Genomic DNA, 18,452 nt, shown 5'->3' on the forward strand with positions numbered 1-18,452 from the left:
TGAGAAGAGCATTCTTTAATGAATAACTCGAAGACCAAAACCTCTCTATTTTTCCAAATTAATCAATCCATCGGTTAAAATTTGAAATCAACGGAGTAAGTCGGCAATGACATAACTCGGTTTGCGACGTCGCAGACTTCCTGCCATACTTTATTTTCTAAATGACAAACTACTCAACGGCAATTCTTTAGAACTGCCTTGATTTTTCTTCTCTGCGCGAAGAAAATTCTGGAGAAACTTCAAGGAATCATGTCGATTTGTTCTCCTTTAAAAAAATGACGTAGAGGCGGAGATTTCCAGACACCGCAAATGTGATACCGCGATACACACCGCGATACACCGCGATATGTGATTGCGAATAACACCGTCGAAATATTTCATTGCACTGAAAAAAAAATCTCGGAGTATTTACTAAGAAAAGGGTAAAATTACCAAGAATTCAGGGTTCAATTTGATCCCAGCTTTTTCTTGGTAAAATTACCATTTATGGAATTGGTAATTTTACCGAGAAATCTCGGTAAAATTATCGAACTTTCTCGGTGATTTTACTGGACCTTGGTAAAAACGCCAATATTTTTTATCGACTGTGGTAGAATTACCGAGATAAAATGGCAAAGTTACCGGGAATTGGTTACCAATAAAAGTGGTATTCTTACCTGGAAAAAACAGTAAAAATACCGGTTTTTAGGTAAGCTTACCAGTCTGTCTTGGTAAAATTACCAATAAATGGTAAAAAAGAAAGATGGTAAAGGTACCAACGGACCTTGGTAAAAACACCGAGAATTTTTTTTCAGGGTGTCCTCAGAGTTGCACTGCGCCAAAACTGAGGATCCACCACAGGTTTAATGTTCGAAGAGCAAGAAATCACGTCACGTAGGGAAATGCAATTTTGAGTCAATTTTGCAACCCTGCATTGGTCAGGCGGACGGGAATGGTGGGACTTCCCAGGTTGGGTTTTGGGACATTGATGGGATTGGCCTTCTGGGATTTCACTCAACCAGTGAATGTTTCGTGTCGCAGCACCGCACCAGGGCTTCTACTTGCCGAATGAGATGATAACATATATCATTTTTCATGAGGAACATCCGTGCGAGGCGCATCTGTGACGTTAAAAACGCACACGACGTTACCTTTCGAGAGAGTGAGCGCGATGCATTGAAAAGCTGCAGGGGCGTTAATCACTTATGGTCAACATCGATCCAAAATTCAAAAAAAGACGTGGGGTCGAAGAAAAAATAAGGTTTTTCCAACATCAGTAGCTAATTTAATTGTAAGGTCGAACGAAAAGTTTATTTGACAGAACTGATTTCGTTGCTCCATAATTTTTTTTAAATGTAAACAATCTAGTGAGAATTGTCTGGTGCAGTCATAATCCTCGAGATGTTTCTTGAGAAATTAAAAAATAGTTGGAGTTTACAAACACATCCAGACAAAGTAAAAAAAAAAAAGAAAAAAAATTGAAATGCAAATTCCTCTCTTTTTCATAGCTTTTAAAACTTGTTGGTGACTTTTTTTAAAAAATGAGAAGCGGAAAATGTTTTCCTTCACATGTTCACGACATTTCACTGCTGATAAACTTGCATAAACAATAAACATGTTCTAATGTGATTATTCTTTCCGATCATGCATACCGCATGTTTAGTAAAAACCCTAAACAGGTCCAGAAACATGTTTACTAATAGTGAATAGAACATTTTCAAATACTATGGGAATTCATCGGTACCTATATACTCCAAACAAATGAGTCGTCAATTCGCCGTTTCCACGCCGCACAAAGGATCGAGTCAATAGGAGAAGTCGGACAAAATTTGGAAACTTTAATCACTTATAACTCCTTTTATACACACTTTGAAGTCCCAAAAAGGTTTCATTTGTTTTCTCGTGAAATTTTCTTTTAGAGGCACCCCTTAAAATTTAAAATGTGTCGAATTAAACATCAAAATTTGCAGTCTTAGTCGAAACTTTCATGTCCAACTTCTCTGATTGACTCGATCCACTGTGCGCCTTGAGGGCGTATGTGGATTCCCGCATGGGTTCCAGAAAGCAAGAATTTACGTGATAAAAATGGCTCATACATGAAAATTGAGATAAGATCTTACGTCTGAGGGACAACGAATTGTTTTATTTTTCTCCAGCCTTAATGAAAAATTAAATAATGTGGTTCCTCTGTGTCCTGTTTATAACTGTACAGTCTCGTATCAGACTGTGTTTGATAAGATTGGGCCACACTCATATTTCGATGTTGTGCATTCTCAAATGATTGTTAACCTAAATATGATTCTGGCCTTGTTGTGGTCCTTTCCGTTAGTCCTAACTTTTATTAAAGCCACTGTGAGTGTACCTAAATTTGATACGATAACGTGACTGTATGTGACTGGTTTGCAAATCGTAAAAATTTACTGCGGCACGCAGAAATTTACAAGTCTTAAAGTTTCTTAAAATTTAAAGTATAGAGACCATTATACATTCAGAAAAATCCTTATATGAGAGTTTCAATCATACAACCTTTTTAAATACTTCTTTATACTGATTTCACATTGTTTGAGCGTATCGCGTATCTTACCTAGACGCAGTGACTCATATTAAAAAAAAAAAAAAAAAAAAAAAAAAAAAAAAAAAAAAAAATTAAAAACTAGAAAATGAAGTCAGTATAAAAATGTCCCTCAACTTTTATAGCTTAATCATTCGATGAATGTATGAACGGGTAAAAGTGTTGTAAATACGCAAAATGTCCATCTAGTTTTCACTCAAAATAAAACTAGCACCAGTGCAATAAAACCCAAATCTGTGATATGCACTCAGTGGAACAACGGTTTCATTAATTATTGTTACTTCATACAATATTTAATATTAATCATTGAGATATGAATATTAAAACAGAGGCGTCAAAATTGTCTCACAGAATTCCACATAGTTTACGACGAGGTAAGATTTTCAGACAACACGAGGAACAAAGAGGTTGTTCCATCTACCATTGAAACTGGGCCCCGAATGAAATCTCCTCATCTTTTCAGGTATCAAAGGGCATGGTCAGGGACACCCAAAAATGGTTGAATTTTTTCCAAATTCCCCCCTGGGGAGGGGGGGCGGGGGGTTATATGAAAAACGGTTTTTTGGCTATAACTTTTGAACGGTTTGAGATATCGATTTGAACTTTTTTTTAAATGAAAGGTCGTTTAAAGAGCTTTCTTTTGGTATATTATGTTTAATAGTTAGGTCAAGTTTTGACCAATTTATGGCCTGTCAAAAATTTTCCATGAGTCCAAAAATCAGATTTCTGTAGTTTAGAGCAGCGACGATCGCATGCAGATGAACAAAAAACTGTTCAACTTATAGCCCTCTCTCTGACGGTTAAAATGAGCCCAAGATCATCTTGGGGAAACGATTTGTCTCCGAGTTATGCTTCTTCAAAGTTGGCGCGGCGGGGTCCGCTTCCGCGGGGCAGCGCTCCGGAGTACGATAGTTCACTCCCACCCCCCTCCCGTCATGCCACGCGACGCAAACCGAGGAAGACTACCTTTAATTATCATTTGAACAGATAAATGCACACAATATACGCTATTATGGTGTACAAGTATTATTAAAATTATATTGAAAACGCTCTATAAAATGAGAAGCAATATACCTGGATCCGGCAATTTGTTTGACGACTATCGCATAGTGTCCGCGATACATAATTTATATTTTCAACGCCTGCAAAGTGATGGTGACGACGCAAAAATTGCCATTCAAATGCTCCAAAAATTAAATGAGCCGAATATTGTGCAACAAATTGCTGAGGACGAGAAATGGCTCCGAAAAAAAGTAGTTTTTGAAAACCTGACGACAGATCATTTTGAACAATTAGAACAGTGGAGGCGCGAAGATCTTGACACCCTCTCTAGTGGGGCCGATAAGCATAACAATCGTGCACTTCTGGAAGAAAGCATGAAAATTTCAGGGATTCATCTCTACCCTATAGACATTCGATTCAGACATAGACCCCAAAAATCTGAGCCCCCTGGGGGGGCAGGGGGGCCCCCAAATTTTGAATTTTGAATAACTACTGAACGGCTAGTGTTAGCGTAATTTTTTTTAAGCAGGACGATAGGAAATTTTATCAGGAACAAAAATGGTTCTTATAAATTTTTCTGTGGGATCGATATTAAAGGCGTGAAACGGGAAAAACCATCGGGGGACGGGGAGCCGGCCGTTCTGAGGCAGATCCGCGCGCTGCGCTATTTGCCCGGGACGCGCGCGGCGGCGCAGTACGGTGTTACCGACGAAACAGCCGCTTGTCTTGGTTTAATCTCAACGATGCGCAGTTTTAAAAGTATTGTGAATATATCGTACGTACTACCTATAAAGCCTTAAAATAGGGCTTAACTTATGCATGTAATATATGTATACAAGCGAGCGCACGGCAACAGAAAGAGAAGGGGTTAGGTGCTGGAGTTCCGAATTGTTTTGTTGTATGGGTTTGTCAAGTTTTATTACAGCATCCGAGATAACTGCATCAGACATCAGTTGAACGGAATAAAATCTGAGGCACAGTTGTCTCGGGAAGGGGGGGGGGGGGGCTAAAAGTCACAAATCTTATTTGTGTACCACGATGACCTGAAAAATGGATGGTATCTAAATATGCTTACTTAAGACAGGGAGCCTAATTTTGTAAACAATGAGCATGCATAAAAACATGCTTATTCTCCTCTCTTTCAGGAACATTTTGGTACATCATTGCTACGTAGAGGCATTTTTTTAAGAGGACCAAAACCACCTTCAAAACTTGCTCCAAAAAAAACGGCAAAAGAATCTTGAGAAAGCTTGATAGGGATTAATGACCCCCAAAAAAACCTTTGTTGGACTGCTTCTTGTACAGTACAAAGAATATTATTAAGTCATAACTAGCCGCCGTATCCGCTAATCTGTCAAAACGGTCCATTTGAGTGATAGGAAGTCGCGCCTAAGTACTGGGAACCTATCCTGCTCTTATGTCAGCGTATCATAGGTACGATATTCCGCAATCTCGGTAATTTTGCAACTGATTACTGATTCCTGATTTTGACTGATTATTTGATATTTTGACGATAAATTAACCTTTTGATAATCTCTAAAGCTAATTCGATCAGTGTTATAATGTACGATAAAGTTTAAGGTGTACGTTTTGTGCATTGCATATTTTGCAAGTCCCGTTTCTTGAAAATTTTCTCCGACATACTTACCTAGAACTCTTCCATGAGCTCCATACAAATCAAAAATCGGTACGAGATTTGCGGGTTGAAAAAGAAGAAATGCAATGCATTTCTTCCTGAGGCCTGGTCCTTCTCAGAGGTTCTTTAAAGAATCAGAACCTGCATGATAAATAAAGAGGGTTATTCAAAATCGGCGATTTTACCCTACGCTTGGATTTTGCCCGGAGTTGGATATGTTGTTCCCTATCACAAGACACGCCTTTTTCCGGCATTGGCAAGTTCACCCGAAATTTTTCCCGCGCGCTACAGCGTTGCCAAGTTGAAAACAGGCAAATTCCGTAAGTGGCATCAAAATTGAGCTATGAAGTTGCGGTTTTAACGAAAATTCTCTAAAAATTACGCACTTTTAGGAAATGACCATGTTTTTAATGTCGCATTAATTTTAACATGCATTATTGCCAAATTTCCGATTTTTAAATTCGACAAATGTTACATATCCGCAAATACCCAAAAAGGCCATCTTCAAATTTGAATAAAAAGTTGTCTAATCGATAGTTCGTTCGATTTCACATCCATCGATATATTATAGCTCGCTGGGAAACTTTTGGTTCGCGAGATATCATCATTTTTGTGAACAGCTTTATGGAGCGACGACGCTTTTTGAGTCCGGGCGGATAGAAATTTTAGCCTCCAAAAACACCGGGTAGCATTAATTCCATGGTTTCTTATGTAATTTTTGGCGCTGAATCCGAGTTTGACCATTTCATAAAAAAATTGTCACCAAGATGTTGCCAAATTTGGCAAAAATTGCTTAAAATCAGCCTTTTTGGCGGATTATAGCCTGTGACTTGCCAGGAGTTGATCCCACGACAAAATTGGTTATTTCCACAGTTAAAACTCGTTAAACTATCTACGAGCTGAGTCAAATTCTTTCTGCTCACGGTAAAATTAAACGCGCGACAAGCAGCAAACTGAAAAAAAGACACCAAAATTGGCGCTTTTTGCGGTTTTTGTCGTAAGTTTCTTGTTTTCCGATTAAGAGAATGTTTCTTGACTATACTAATGAACAACATGAGCAGAATTTAATAAAATTGAACAATAAAATAAGATCGAACATATTCTAATGTTGCCAAGCTTAAACAAAATACTTTAATTTTCGCTGGTTTTTTCGATAATTGTCCTATATTCTTTGTTCACCTCTTATTTTTAAATTTTATAAATGTATCTCTCTTGCAAAATAATACACCTCTGTAGAATAATTTAATTTTCAACTTAGATATATACTAATAATTAGGGTATTTAGTTCAGAGAGGAAAAATTCATAAAATAGTGAGTTTTATCGAATCGTGTCAATAAACCACATTTTGAAACAATAATGGAAAATTTTCTGCTAAAAATTAATGAATAAAATGTACTCCTCAGACTGACTTCATTAAAACAAGACAAGACGCATTGCAATATTGCCAAAATTACGTACAAATCGTTGAATTTTGTCGGTATTTGACCGTTATTATTCATTAGCCTATATTTAGTATACAATTTTATTTTATAATTCTGAGATAATGGAGTTTAATAGAAAAAAGTAACGACACCAAACTGAAGAAGACGCCAAGGAAAGGACAATAAGGGGCTTATAAAGTGCGCTCCAAATTACTGAGGACCTGTGGGTGGACAAGGGACTATGGCGGTTAGGCGTCGCGGGGCCCGAGAGACCGCTGTTAAAGCGGCTCTTTATCTATATATTATGTAACAATACAATAGTTTGTCGTTACACTCGGTGGAATTCAGATTTTCCTAAGAAACATTCTCTTAATCAGAAAACAAGAAACTTACGACAAAAACCGCAAAAAGCGCCAATTTTGGTGTCTTTTTTCAGTTTGCTGCTTGTCGCGCGTTTAATTTTACCGTGAGCAGAAAGAATTTGACTCAGCTTGTAGATAGTTTAACGAGTTTTAACTGTGGAAATAACCAATTTTGTCGTGGGATCAACTCCTGGCAAGTCACAGGCTATAATCCGCCAAAAAGGCCGATTTTAAGCAATTTTTGCCAAATTTGGCAACATCTTGGTGACAATTTTTTTATGAAATGGTCAAATTCGGATTCAGCGCCAAAAATTACATAGGAAACCATGGAATTAATGCTACCCGGTGTTTTTGGAGGCTAAAATTTCTATCCGCCCGGACTCAAAAAGCGTCGTCGCTCCATAAAGCTGTTCACAAAAATGATGATATCTCGCGAACCAAAAGTTTCCTAGCGAGCTATAATATATCGATGGATGTGAAATCGAACGAACTATCGATTAGACAACTTTTTATTCAAATTTGAAGATGGCCTTTTTGGGTATTTGCGGATATGTAACATTTGTCGAATTTAAAAATCGGAAATTTGGCAATAATGCATGTTAAAATTAATGCGACATTAAAAACATGGTCATTTCCTAAAAGTGCGTAATTTTTAGAGAATTTTCGTTAAAACCGCAACTTCATAGCTCAATTTTGATGCCACTTACGGAATTTGCCTGTTTTCAACTTGGCAACGCTGTAGCGCGCGGGAAAAATTTCGGGTGAACTTGCCAATGCCGGAAAAAGGCGTGTCTTGTGATAGGGAACAACATATCCAACTCCGGGCAAAATCCAAGCGTAGGGTAAAATCGCCGATTTTGAATAACCCTCTTTCCTCCTATATTAATATTTTTTTCAATACAAATGTTACCAACTCCACTCTAAATTCCATACAACAAAATGTAAGATAATATACATGGATTTTTTTTACTGCTCATTCCATTTTCTATGTGTCGTGGTAAGTACCAATAATATCTTCAAGGATGACTCGATAAAAAAAAGCGATAGTATTCAGATATCTTCTTTTTTATCATTTATTTAAAGTATTGTTCTATTTTTTTTGAAATATGCATATTTGTTGAATAACTGAAAAAATGGGGAGTTCATGAAAATGAAAACTTTTATTGACTGGCTGGAGGGAAAAAGAGGAGAAAAGACCATTGTCGGAATGTTCCGTATGAATCAGTACCTATGCAATTGCGAGAAACCAATGAACATGAACGAAAAACGATATTTCCTTCATTTTGAAGGAAATCTGGTAACCTTATAGTGGCGAAGGGACTGTGGAGCCCCCCTCCCCTCCCTCCTCACTCCTCACTCCTCAATTAATGTCTCTACCAAGTTTTGCAAAATTCATGGTTCTGTAAGCAGCTAATTGTCTCATTCGCCGAAAGTAACATGAAAAATAAGCTAAAAATAAGTTACGAAGGATCCGCCATTTCCAATAGTCATGAAAAAGTGGGTCAAAATCGCATTAAAACTTGTTATTTCGCTCTAATATCTTAAAAAAATGTAATCCTATACAAAACTTACGTGAGGAAAGGGTAATTTACTCTGTAATGAGGTCAGAAAAGCTCTGCATTCAGAGAAAACAAGATGCGTGATGCGCGATGACCGATCCCTCCTATTGACTAGGCGCTCTCACATTGGAGTATTTCGCTTTTGCTTGTTTTTATTTATTACTAATAAAAAGAAGAGCTTATATTACTGAGGAAAAGTATTTAGGCAGTACGGTAAATTCATTATTATTTTTAAAACTGCGCATCGTTGAGATTAAACCAAGACAAGCGGCTGTTTCGTCGGTAACACCGTACTGCGCCGCCGCGCGCGTCCCGGGCAAATAGCGCAGCGCGCGGATCTGCCTCAGAACGGCCGGCTCCCCGTCCCCCGATGGTTTTTTCCCGTTTCACGCCTTTAATATCGATCCCACAGAAAAATTTATAAGAACCATTTTTGTTCCTGATAAAATTTCCTATCGTCCTGCTTAAAAAAAATTACGCTAACACTAGCCGTTCAGTAGTTATTCAAAATTCAAAATTTGGGGGCCCCCCTGCCCCCCCAGGGGGCTCAGATTTTTGGGGTCTATGTCTGAATCGAATGTCTATAGGGTAGAGATGAATCCCTGAAATTTTCATGCTTTCTTCCAGAAGTGCACGATTCTTATGATATTTTCCACTTATCGGCCCCACTACTCGGGAAGTTATCAAATTGGACTTGCAGCAAGTCATATTGCAGACCATTTTGCTGATGGAAAATATTGCTTTCAAGTGACGAAGGATAACTTTTTGCCAGATTTTCAAAAATATGATATTTCCGTAAATTCGCCTCTTTTTCTTCGATCGCGGATCCTATCGAGGCATAAATCAAAAAAAGAATATCATATATTTATATTAATCGACACCAGTCAAAAATCCAGCGAGGCCATTAAAGCAAGTTACTGCACATGTAAGAACGGTGCGCGTACCATCAATCCTTGTGCTCGTATTTGTTTTACGGGCGCTATCACAAAAAACCAGCGCCTTCAGCCTTTTTGAACGAGTGCTTCCCTCTCAGAAAAGTCGATTTTGGCTTTTCAGACGACGAAGATGAGGATGAAAATGCGGATCACACTGCCGATGATCCTATGGATTGCGGTGATGATAAATTCGGTGAGATTCCACTCTTCTATTTAGTATATTAATATAATTTTAATAATACTTGTACACCATAATAGCGTATATTGTGTGCATTTATCTGTTCAAATGATAATTAAAGGTAGTCTTCCTCGGTTTGCGTCGCGTGGCATGACGGGAGGGGGGTGGGAGTGAACTATCGTACTCCGGAGCGCTGCCCCGCGGAAGCGGACCCCGCCGCGCCAACTTTGAAGAAGCATAACTCGGAGACAAATCGTTTCCCCAAGATGATCTTGGGCTCATTTTAACCGTCAGAGAGAGGGCTATAAGTTGAACAGTTTTTTGTTCATCTGCATGCGATCGTCGCTGCTCTAAACTACAGAAATCTGATTTTTGGACTCATGGAAAATTTTTGACAGGCCATAAATTGGTCAAAACTTGACCTAACTATTAAACATAATATACCAAAAGAAAGCTCTTTAAACGACCTTTCATTTAAAAAAAAGTTCAAATCGATATCTCAAACCGTTCAAAAGTTATAGCCAAAAAACCGTTTTTCATATAACCCCCCGCCCCCCCCTCCCCAGGGGGGAATTTGGAAAAAATTCAACCATTTTTGGGTGTCCCTGACCATGCCCTTTGATACCTGAAAAGATGAGGAGATTTCATTCGGGGCCCAGTTTCAATGGTAGATGGAACAACCTCTTGTCACATTGGCTTTGTTACTGCACGGAGGTCGTTGTCTTGCCTACCTCAAAAATTGAAGGCAAAATAAGAAAGCGCCGAAACTTCATACCTGCTCGAGTCAACGCTTTCTCAAAATTATCGGTCAGAAAACTGCAGATCCATGATGTGGATCGCATTTAGCAAGAAAGAACCAGCGTAATAACAGTGTTTTCAAAATTGCGCAACTTTTTCTTTACCTACTTTTAAAAATACTTAATATATGAACAGTATTAAAATTTACCCAATTTTTGCCTTTAAAATTAACAATTTTTTTTGTGGGAAGCAAAAACTATTTGCTATTCTGGGAGATTTTTTAGATAAGTGTGAAGACGCAAAATTTTTACAACATTGCAATCGCGCGCTGGTTCCTTTTTGCTAAATGCGATCCAAGTAGATAATTATCGGATACTCAAAAGGTGAATTGCGCTTAATGGTAGAGTTTAATTATCATTTACGTCTTACTTTTTTGTTGCAGCCCACTCCGGGGGGCAAAAGTTTCGATGAATTACTAGATGCTTTCAAGGTGACAGAAACCAACCGCGCAGCCGGCATACAGAGAGCGATAAAGCTAGCCGAGGACCGCAACCAAAATATGACGGTGAAATTTTTGGGGATCGTCGGAGAAGCGAATGAGATACTGGTGAAAATCCGGGAGTTTTTTGATGCCGGTAGGGTTCTGTTAAATTATAAAAGGGGCACAGCAACGATTCCGGAATCAGAGATAACTGCGGTAAGAAAAATATTGATTCACGTCTTTGAAATAAGTAAAATTTGGATCAACCACGGTTGAACCGATTTATTTCGACGTAAAACAACACGTTTCAAAAATGTACTGGTTACCGGTAGTTATTGGAAATAATTTTCGATGACTATACTAAAGTTATCCTCGTCGATTCAGCCAAAAGTCGTTTGAGACCGCACTCGTTGACACTTTCGATAAAACATAGGAAAATTTTCGGTCAGTTTTCCTTGAAAAAAAAAAAAAATAAAAATAAATAATAATAAAACTTAAGGGGAAAATGTAACCGTCTCGCATTTTGTATCTCCGCAATGGCGGAGATACAAATTTTACGACTTTAGCATCAATACATGGAAGTTGCCTGTTTCGCCTAAAATCGATTGTTTGTCATATAGATTCCAATGGAAGGAAAACAGCTTTCCTGAGTTGCGAGAATCGCTACGTATCGCCAGTATGGCGAGTCTCGAAAGTTGGGAATACCGTTTCTTCTCCATTAAAATGTGTGTAAAAGAATCGATTCCTTGTGAGACAGCTAATCTCGCCGAAAATCAATGTTTTTTGAATTGATTTAAATGGAGCCGTGTTGCCAACTTGCAAAAGCGCCACTGGCTACCGCATAATTTTAAAATTCATTTTTGTTCCAGAAAACCCAGCTTCTGCATAGGCATAATTATTTGAATGATCAGTTGGATAGACTGGCTGCGATCCATAAAACTATGGATAGTCAAATGCGGGAGGTATCTCAGGCTGAGTTGATTGTAGTAGCATCTGTAATCAATTCTCTTGAACAAAGTGAACAGGAATTGCATCCGTTAATGAAAACATTCAATGCGGTTGTGGAAGAGCTGCAACAGGAAATAACCGTAAGTGCAAGAAGTTAAATTCTGACTCACATTTTTAACTAAAACTGTAAAACGAATTTCATCATAACGCCTGGAATGCCTGGATGCAACTATTTGAGCTCCATGGATGTCCGTGTTGCATACGCACGGATTGAAGGCGTTTTGACTATCCAGGTACTCACCACTTCACCCGTGGTTTGCGATTCCAATGGCGGCTTTACTGCGAGGATCCAAAATGGCATAGATACCATTCAATTCTTCGACTTCGCGTATGCAACAAGTAAGTATATATCACCTAGGCACGAAAAGTTGCATACAGGCGGAGGATATGAATATATTTTTCGTGCTTCCGTTTTATATCATGATGTGTTGCTGCTGAACATGATTTTTAGAGCAAGTATTCGTGTCTCAGAGATGTCCTCGAAGGACAAATGAAGATTTGAGGGTGCTCTGTCATTTCGGATCCTCACAATACAGCCCGCCGTACAGTGGAACGAGACTTTTCAAGGGGCAGAACGTGAAATTTGCGAATAAAATTGCAAATTTGCGTGTTAATTTCTTCGCATTATAAATTGTAAGGGATGCTCCTTGAAAGAAAGAGCTTGATGCAAAAACGGCTTTTTTCGCCCCCCTCTGGAAGTTCTTCAGACTTTGTCTATTGATTACTCATACTTGAGCGCTTCTTTTCCCAAATTTTCAGACCCCCAAAAAATTTTGGGGGGGAGCTAGGGGGAGTGGAAGTCAAAACCTGTGAACCTCGATATCTCTTGAACGACGAAAGGTATCGAGGTCCGGTTTAGACGAAGAATCGTCTAAAATTGCATACTTTAAGATTCTAAAGGTCGAAATCCCGATATCACATTTTTAAGTCAACATATGTGCTTTTTTCCAGTTTTTAGGTCTAGAAAATTTATTTTAAACGAATAATTTACAAAGATCTCAATTTTTTATTTGAACCAAAACCAGTTTTTTAAATTGTTCGTCTTATTCCGCATCCAACGAGTGGTCCATTAAGCTGGGGAGCCAAACGGTTCCGGAGTTATGATCGATTGAAGTTTCCGCTCAACGCGCGCCGACCGATTTTCGCTCGCAAAAAAGTCGGATTTGACTGTTATTAGATCAGATTGAATGTTCAAACTGAGTAAAATGCTTTATTAGGGACTCTCGAGGGTCGCTGAGTTCAGAAATTACCGATACTTCCAAAAAATTCACGTTTTTAAAATTATAGCTCCGCAGCGCTATTTTAGAGGCCCACTGAGCGCCGACCGGCCGCTCAGTGGTCCTGTCCGAAGCTGCAATTTTAAAAACGTGAATTTTTTGGAAATGTACGTATACAATTTCTAAGGTGTAACGACGTGAAGTTTGGTAAATAAATTGGTGAAAATTATATTCTGTTCCGCTGTTCTGCTCTCCTCCTCCGAGAATGTGAGCTACATCTAGTTTTTTTATAACTATTATTGGCTTCATACATATTTTCTCCAAAGGAGAGCTACTAAAATTTTCATAGGATTAACGAGACATTAACCAGCTAACGCTGTGATAAAAAACTGTTATTTTATAAAAGAGATTGAAAATTAACGTGTTTGCTTCCTTTTACACATTTGAACAAAACAATAAAGAGGGAGGAAGAAATTGTAAATTTAACGAACAGTCTCCAGATAATTTTGAACGAACTTTGAGCATGCGTTTTAATTGTTTCTTTGGTTTATTATAGCCAGCTTCAGCTCCAGCTCCAACTCCAACTTCCAATCAGCAAAACAAAAGGTTCGACAAATTACTGAATATATTCAAGAGCGTGGAGACCAACCGCAAAACCACCATGAAGGAGGCAAAGGAGGCAGTCTCAAATCATAAAAACTACGACACGGAAAAATTCCTAGGGATTGTCGGGGAGACAGATGAAATATTGGTGAACTTGCGGCGCTTCTTCGATGCTGGAAAGGTCATGTTCGACGCCTACAAACGCCGATTGACGTCTGGGGAACAAGATGAAGAAGCGGTAAGAATAATGCGTTTCTGATTCTACTTACAATTAGTGCTATTTTTTTTTTTTTTTTTTTTTTTTTTTTTTTTTTTTTTTTGTGCTGAACAAATTGACGCAAAAATAGAAATTCCGACGCGCACACCACTGGCGTGGTGAACGCTCGAAGGAAAATGAAGAAGATAAAAATGAAAAGAGAAGTAATAATATTGGAAAAGGGAAAAGAGAAAAAATGGGAATGGGGATGAAATATAAAAGCTAAAATAAAAAAGGGAATAGACGAAGGAAGAGAGTAAAAAATTATGGAAAAGAGAAATATGAGAAAGGGAAAAGAGTACGAAAAGAAAAAAAATATTTTTGGTATGAAATAAAAAAGGATTTAAAAATGTAAAAAAAATGAGAAAATAAATTATGGAAACAATAAAGAGTAAAAAAGGAGGGAAGAATCAGAAAAAATGGAATAAGGAAAAAATTAATGTATGAAAATAAAAAAATCCTTTTAAAAAAGCAGAAAAAACGGGGACAATCAGAACCATCTCTCGCGAGTTATTCACGACGGAATCCAACGGTAAGTGTAATCCGAATTTTTGGGCATAAATCGGCAACACGGCTGTGTCAACCTAACCTAACCTCTCCCGACACGACACCATTCAACGCATCGGTGCGGCGGCGGTCTACGTCGATCTGTCAATAGCCCCAGCCGCTTGCTTATATACCGCTGTATTTCAGCACTTTCTCGACTGGGAGTTGTGGCGTGCTCCTGTAATCCAGCTACCTGGAGGTCGGGTAATATGGATGGTTTGAGGCTGGGAGTCCTGGTTGGCAGTTCTCTGCGTCGACCGAGCGTCCGCACTAAGCTTGTCATCAATATGGTAACCCTGGAGGAGTCCGGGGTAACCAGGTTGGCTAAGGAGGGGCGAATCGGGCCAGGGGGGAAACCCAGCAGCCAAAAGTCCCCGTGGTGAGCAGTAGTGGGATGGCGCTTGGGAGTAGGGTCTGTCAGTCAGCCCAGCCAATAGAATCGGACAGTTACCTTTTGCTCAAATTTGGTATCAAAATCTTTGTTCACCCTGTCTCGGTCTAGAAGCAGCTTTGATTATTCATTTAAAAAAAAAAAACAAAAAAAAAAAAAAAAAAAAAAAAAAAATGAAAATTAGTCATGACCTTCTGAATATTCTCGGTGTAAAAATGTTTGTTTCGTTCGTATCATTTTAAAACCAAGTTTAATTTTTGAAAAAAAAACAACAAAATAACAATAAAAATAAAATTGTAACAACGTTTTAAAAAAAAAAAAAACAAAACAAAAAAAAACCTTACCGAGCTTAAAATTTATTTTCATTTGTGAAAGTGGAACTAGGGTTTTGATTCTGCTGTGGTTAATGTCAATTTTAATTTTTTGTGGATTTTTCATGTTTAATTTTCCTCATATTTTGGCTCCTTAATTATATTTCTTTAATTCTGTGTGTTTTCTCGTTTCTCAATATGTTGATGTTTATCATATGGACTGCATTTTGCAATTTGGACCTATAAATTCTGGCTCTTCTGGAAAAACACTTATGTGCATAGGGAAACTAATGGCACATACGTTGTTTTTAAACAGGGCCAGAATTTATAGTTCCAAATTGCAAAATGCAGTCCATATTTTAGTGGGTTAAAGGTAGAACGTCTCCACACTCGTGCGTCACACGCGCTGTTCAATGCTGAAAGTTCATCCCATTTCATTCAGATCCGTTTTATTGTTGCGGAGCGACGACGAACCGCCAAGCGCGAGTCAGAATCCAAGGGTGTGGGTTCGAGTCCCGGCGGAGGTCCAATTTTTTTTACATGAATTAATTTAATCTTAACCAAAGAGAACGAGTCTTTGCTGTAATGTTTAAAATTTTATTTACAAATTTATAAATTTTTCTGAGTAACTAGATATTTTCAGCTCATTATCTGAGATCACTCTTTCACGCTTCAATCGGTACTTTTTGCTAAAGTTGGGAGGAAATATATATTTATGAACGTTGAATGTAATTCAATTAATTCATAGTAAAAACGAAAACGTTCGTACAGTGAACGCTCTCCAACGTGCATACGTTGGAACCAACCCCTTGTTTTATTTCTTCCTTCTTTCGTATTTCCTCTTTTCCATGTCCTCCCTGTATCATATTTCTCGCTTTATATTTCTTCCTTTTTTAATATTTTCTCTTCTTTCTCTAACTTTTTTTTTCATTTTAAATTAATTTTTTAATATTTACTTTTTTATTTTTCATTTTTTTTAATTTTTTCTTTTTTCTTATAATTTCTATCTTTCACGATCCTCCTTTTTATTTATTCATTATTTTTTTACTTTCCTTCCGTATATTTTTCTTCTTTTTAAATGTCTCATTCATCCTCCAAATTCCTCTTCTCATTTTTTCCTTTAGGTTTCTCCCTTATGTATACCCCTCCTTTTTTCCCTTATTTTCTTTCGTATGGTTAAAAATCAATAGAGCGAAATCATCAACTAAAGTTTGACCAATGCGCAGATATTACATTAATCCTAACATTAATTCTACATTATTCGTACATTATTCTTAATACTTTAATTAAAATTTAGTTCCAGAAAACAAAACTCTTACGAGAAGAGAATTATTTCAATAATCAAATGCAAAGGCTAGCCGCAATGTATTCACTTTTGGAGGAACAGATGCGCCTCCTGTCCAATGAGGAGTTGAAGAAACTGAGGCCAGTGATCGACATCATTAGCCGAAGTGAACAGGAACTGGCTCCACTCGCAACACAATTCAAAATCGATATGGATAAGATGGAAAAAGCGCCTAAAAAGTCATAAGCATATCATCAAACCCACTTAAATCAGAGAATTGAACATTAAACTTATTTTTCTGATATTATCACCACACTGAGAAAAAAATTTCGGTCACATGAACTGTAGTTTGGTGGCACTATTTCGCACTAAGTGCACAATACTGCACCAGTGTATGTCACTATTTGGTTCATAAAATCGGTCCTTCGGTTCATATAATCTAACTTCTTTACCAGCTCAGTATATGGAGCCGAACTTCTTTCAAAATTCGATCCATGCCACCAGACTCCTTCCGCATTTCAGGGCAGTTTAAAAATATATTTTTCGCTTATCGGTCAACGTAACCGTATGTGTTCGTAAGACCGAATTTTTATTTCAGCATTGCATAATCCAGGATACACCCACAACGCTGCCGTGCTAAAGAAAAACGCCGTATGCATTTTCAGGCGTTGCCAAATTTCTCCTTGATAAAAAACCGAATTTGCTGGTAAACTTATGAATGTTTTTTCTCTCAATTTTTTAGATCCTATTGCTCTCAACTGCACCTAAAGTTCTTGAATTTTTCAAGGAAAAATATTCAAAACTTTCCTGAAAAATGATCATTTTATCGAAGGAAATTTGGCAACTCTCGAATGTTCCTACGGCGTTCTTCCTTACCACGGCAGAACGGTAGGATCGTTTTAGTGGGTTTTTCAGGAGAAATATAGAGTTGGCATAACGTAGCAAACGTGGCATCAGGAACCATTTTATTTCAACAACATCTTGAAAGTAATAACCATACTACCAGACCACGTATCTCGGTTTGAGATGTTACAGAATTCCGGTCATACTTCATGTCTCAAATGAAAACTACTCTATGTAAATTTTTTTCTCAAGTTTTTTTCTTCTCTGTGCGAAGAAAAATCTGAGAAAATTTCAAGAATTTATATTGATTTTTTCTCTTTCAAAAAAAATAAAATGGGAGCAGAGATTTTTAAACACTGCTGATCAGATTTGATAGTTTTACCGTCGATATTGAACTGTGAGTTTCTCAATGGTAATATCTCAAAACTTAAGAATTTTTTCCAATTCTAATTTTACTGTGTGGATTGTGATCGATAAATGAGTTTTGATTAATCAAAGGATTAATCAAAAATCATTTATCGATCACAATCCACACAGTTAAATTAGAATTGGAAAAAATTAGCGTATCGCGTGTTACCTATTTTTACAAGTTTTTGCTCAGAAGCACGAGTCATCACAAATCATGCAAAGGCATAATATGCCACCCTCAGCCGCATTTCTAGCAATTTTCTCTTTAAAGTCCTATACTAATCTAAATTTTTTCATTACGAGGACATATTGTAAACTTTTCATTTTATTTTACTGCTACCTAATGCAAACTTCTCCGGAATGCTGACTTTGCAGCATTTGTCAACTTATTTTTACAACCATTGCTTACTCCTTTTTTGTTACATTGTATTTGCCCCTTAATAAAAAAAAAAATAAATAAAAAAAAAATATTTGTCATATTTTGTTCAATTTTTGTTTTATTTTCATTTAGTTTGAAAAAAAAGAAGTCTTTGCGTTCTTCATGAGAAAAGCTTCCATCATAATTTTTATAGCTTGAGTTCAAAACCTAATTTAGCAATGTAGCGATGCAACCCAATTTTAGCATACCGACCGGCACCGGCACACTGTGACGCTAAACGACGTAAACATAAGTTTGACAACTATAGTCGAAAAATGCGTATCTCCATTAAACGTTGCAAA

The 18,452-nt window shown here is 37.5% G+C and overlaps 1 protein-coding gene across 4 annotated transcripts; it reads left to right on the plus strand.

Moving 5' to 3' along the window:
* Nucleotides 1-2,065: 2,065 nt before the first annotated feature.
* On the plus strand, nucleotides 2,066-18,221 carry LOC109033347 (uncharacterized). 4 transcript variants are annotated; one of them, XM_072304150.1, is made up of 5 exons: nucleotides 2,066-2,331; nucleotides 10,826-11,080; nucleotides 11,734-11,952; nucleotides 13,646-13,930; nucleotides 15,560-16,070. In XM_072304150.1, exons 1-5 carry the CDS (start codon nucleotides 2,257-2,259, stop codon nucleotides 15,614-15,616), a joined length of 891 nt encoding a protein of 296 aa, XP_072160251.1. In that variant the 5' UTR covers nucleotides 2,066-2,256; the 3' UTR covers nucleotides 15,617-16,070. The 4 variants fall into 4 exon arrangements, with proteins under 4 accessions (XP_072160251.1, XP_072160250.1, XP_072160254.1 ...); XM_072304149.1 differs by lacking the exon at nucleotides 15,560-16,070 and adding an exon at nucleotides 16,494-18,221 and having other exon boundaries at nucleotides 2,069-2,331; XM_072304153.1 differs by lacking the exon at nucleotides 15,560-16,070 and adding an exon at nucleotides 16,494-18,221 and having other exon boundaries at nucleotides 2,071-2,422.
* Nucleotides 18,222-18,452: the final 231 nt, after the last annotated feature.

Source organism: Bemisia tabaci, chromosome 9 (genome assembly GCF_918797505.1).
Source record: "Bemisia tabaci chromosome 9, PGI_BMITA_v3".
Classification (NCBI taxonomy): domain Eukaryota; kingdom Metazoa; phylum Arthropoda; class Insecta; order Hemiptera; family Aleyrodidae; genus Bemisia; species Bemisia tabaci.

Coding starts and splice junctions, on each gene's coding strand:
- LOC109033347 (XM_072304149.1), top strand. CDS start 2,257: ATGATTGTTAACCTAAATATGATTCTGGCCTTGTTGTGGTCCTTTCCG. Junction 2,332..10,825: donor TAACTTTTATTAAAGCCACT/GTGAGTGTACCT, acceptor TTTTTGTTGCAG/CCCACTCCGGGGGGCAAAAG. Junction 11,953..13,645: donor AGCTGCAACAGGAAATAACC/GTAAGTGCAAGA, acceptor GGTTTATTATAG/CCAGCTTCAGCTCCAGCTCC.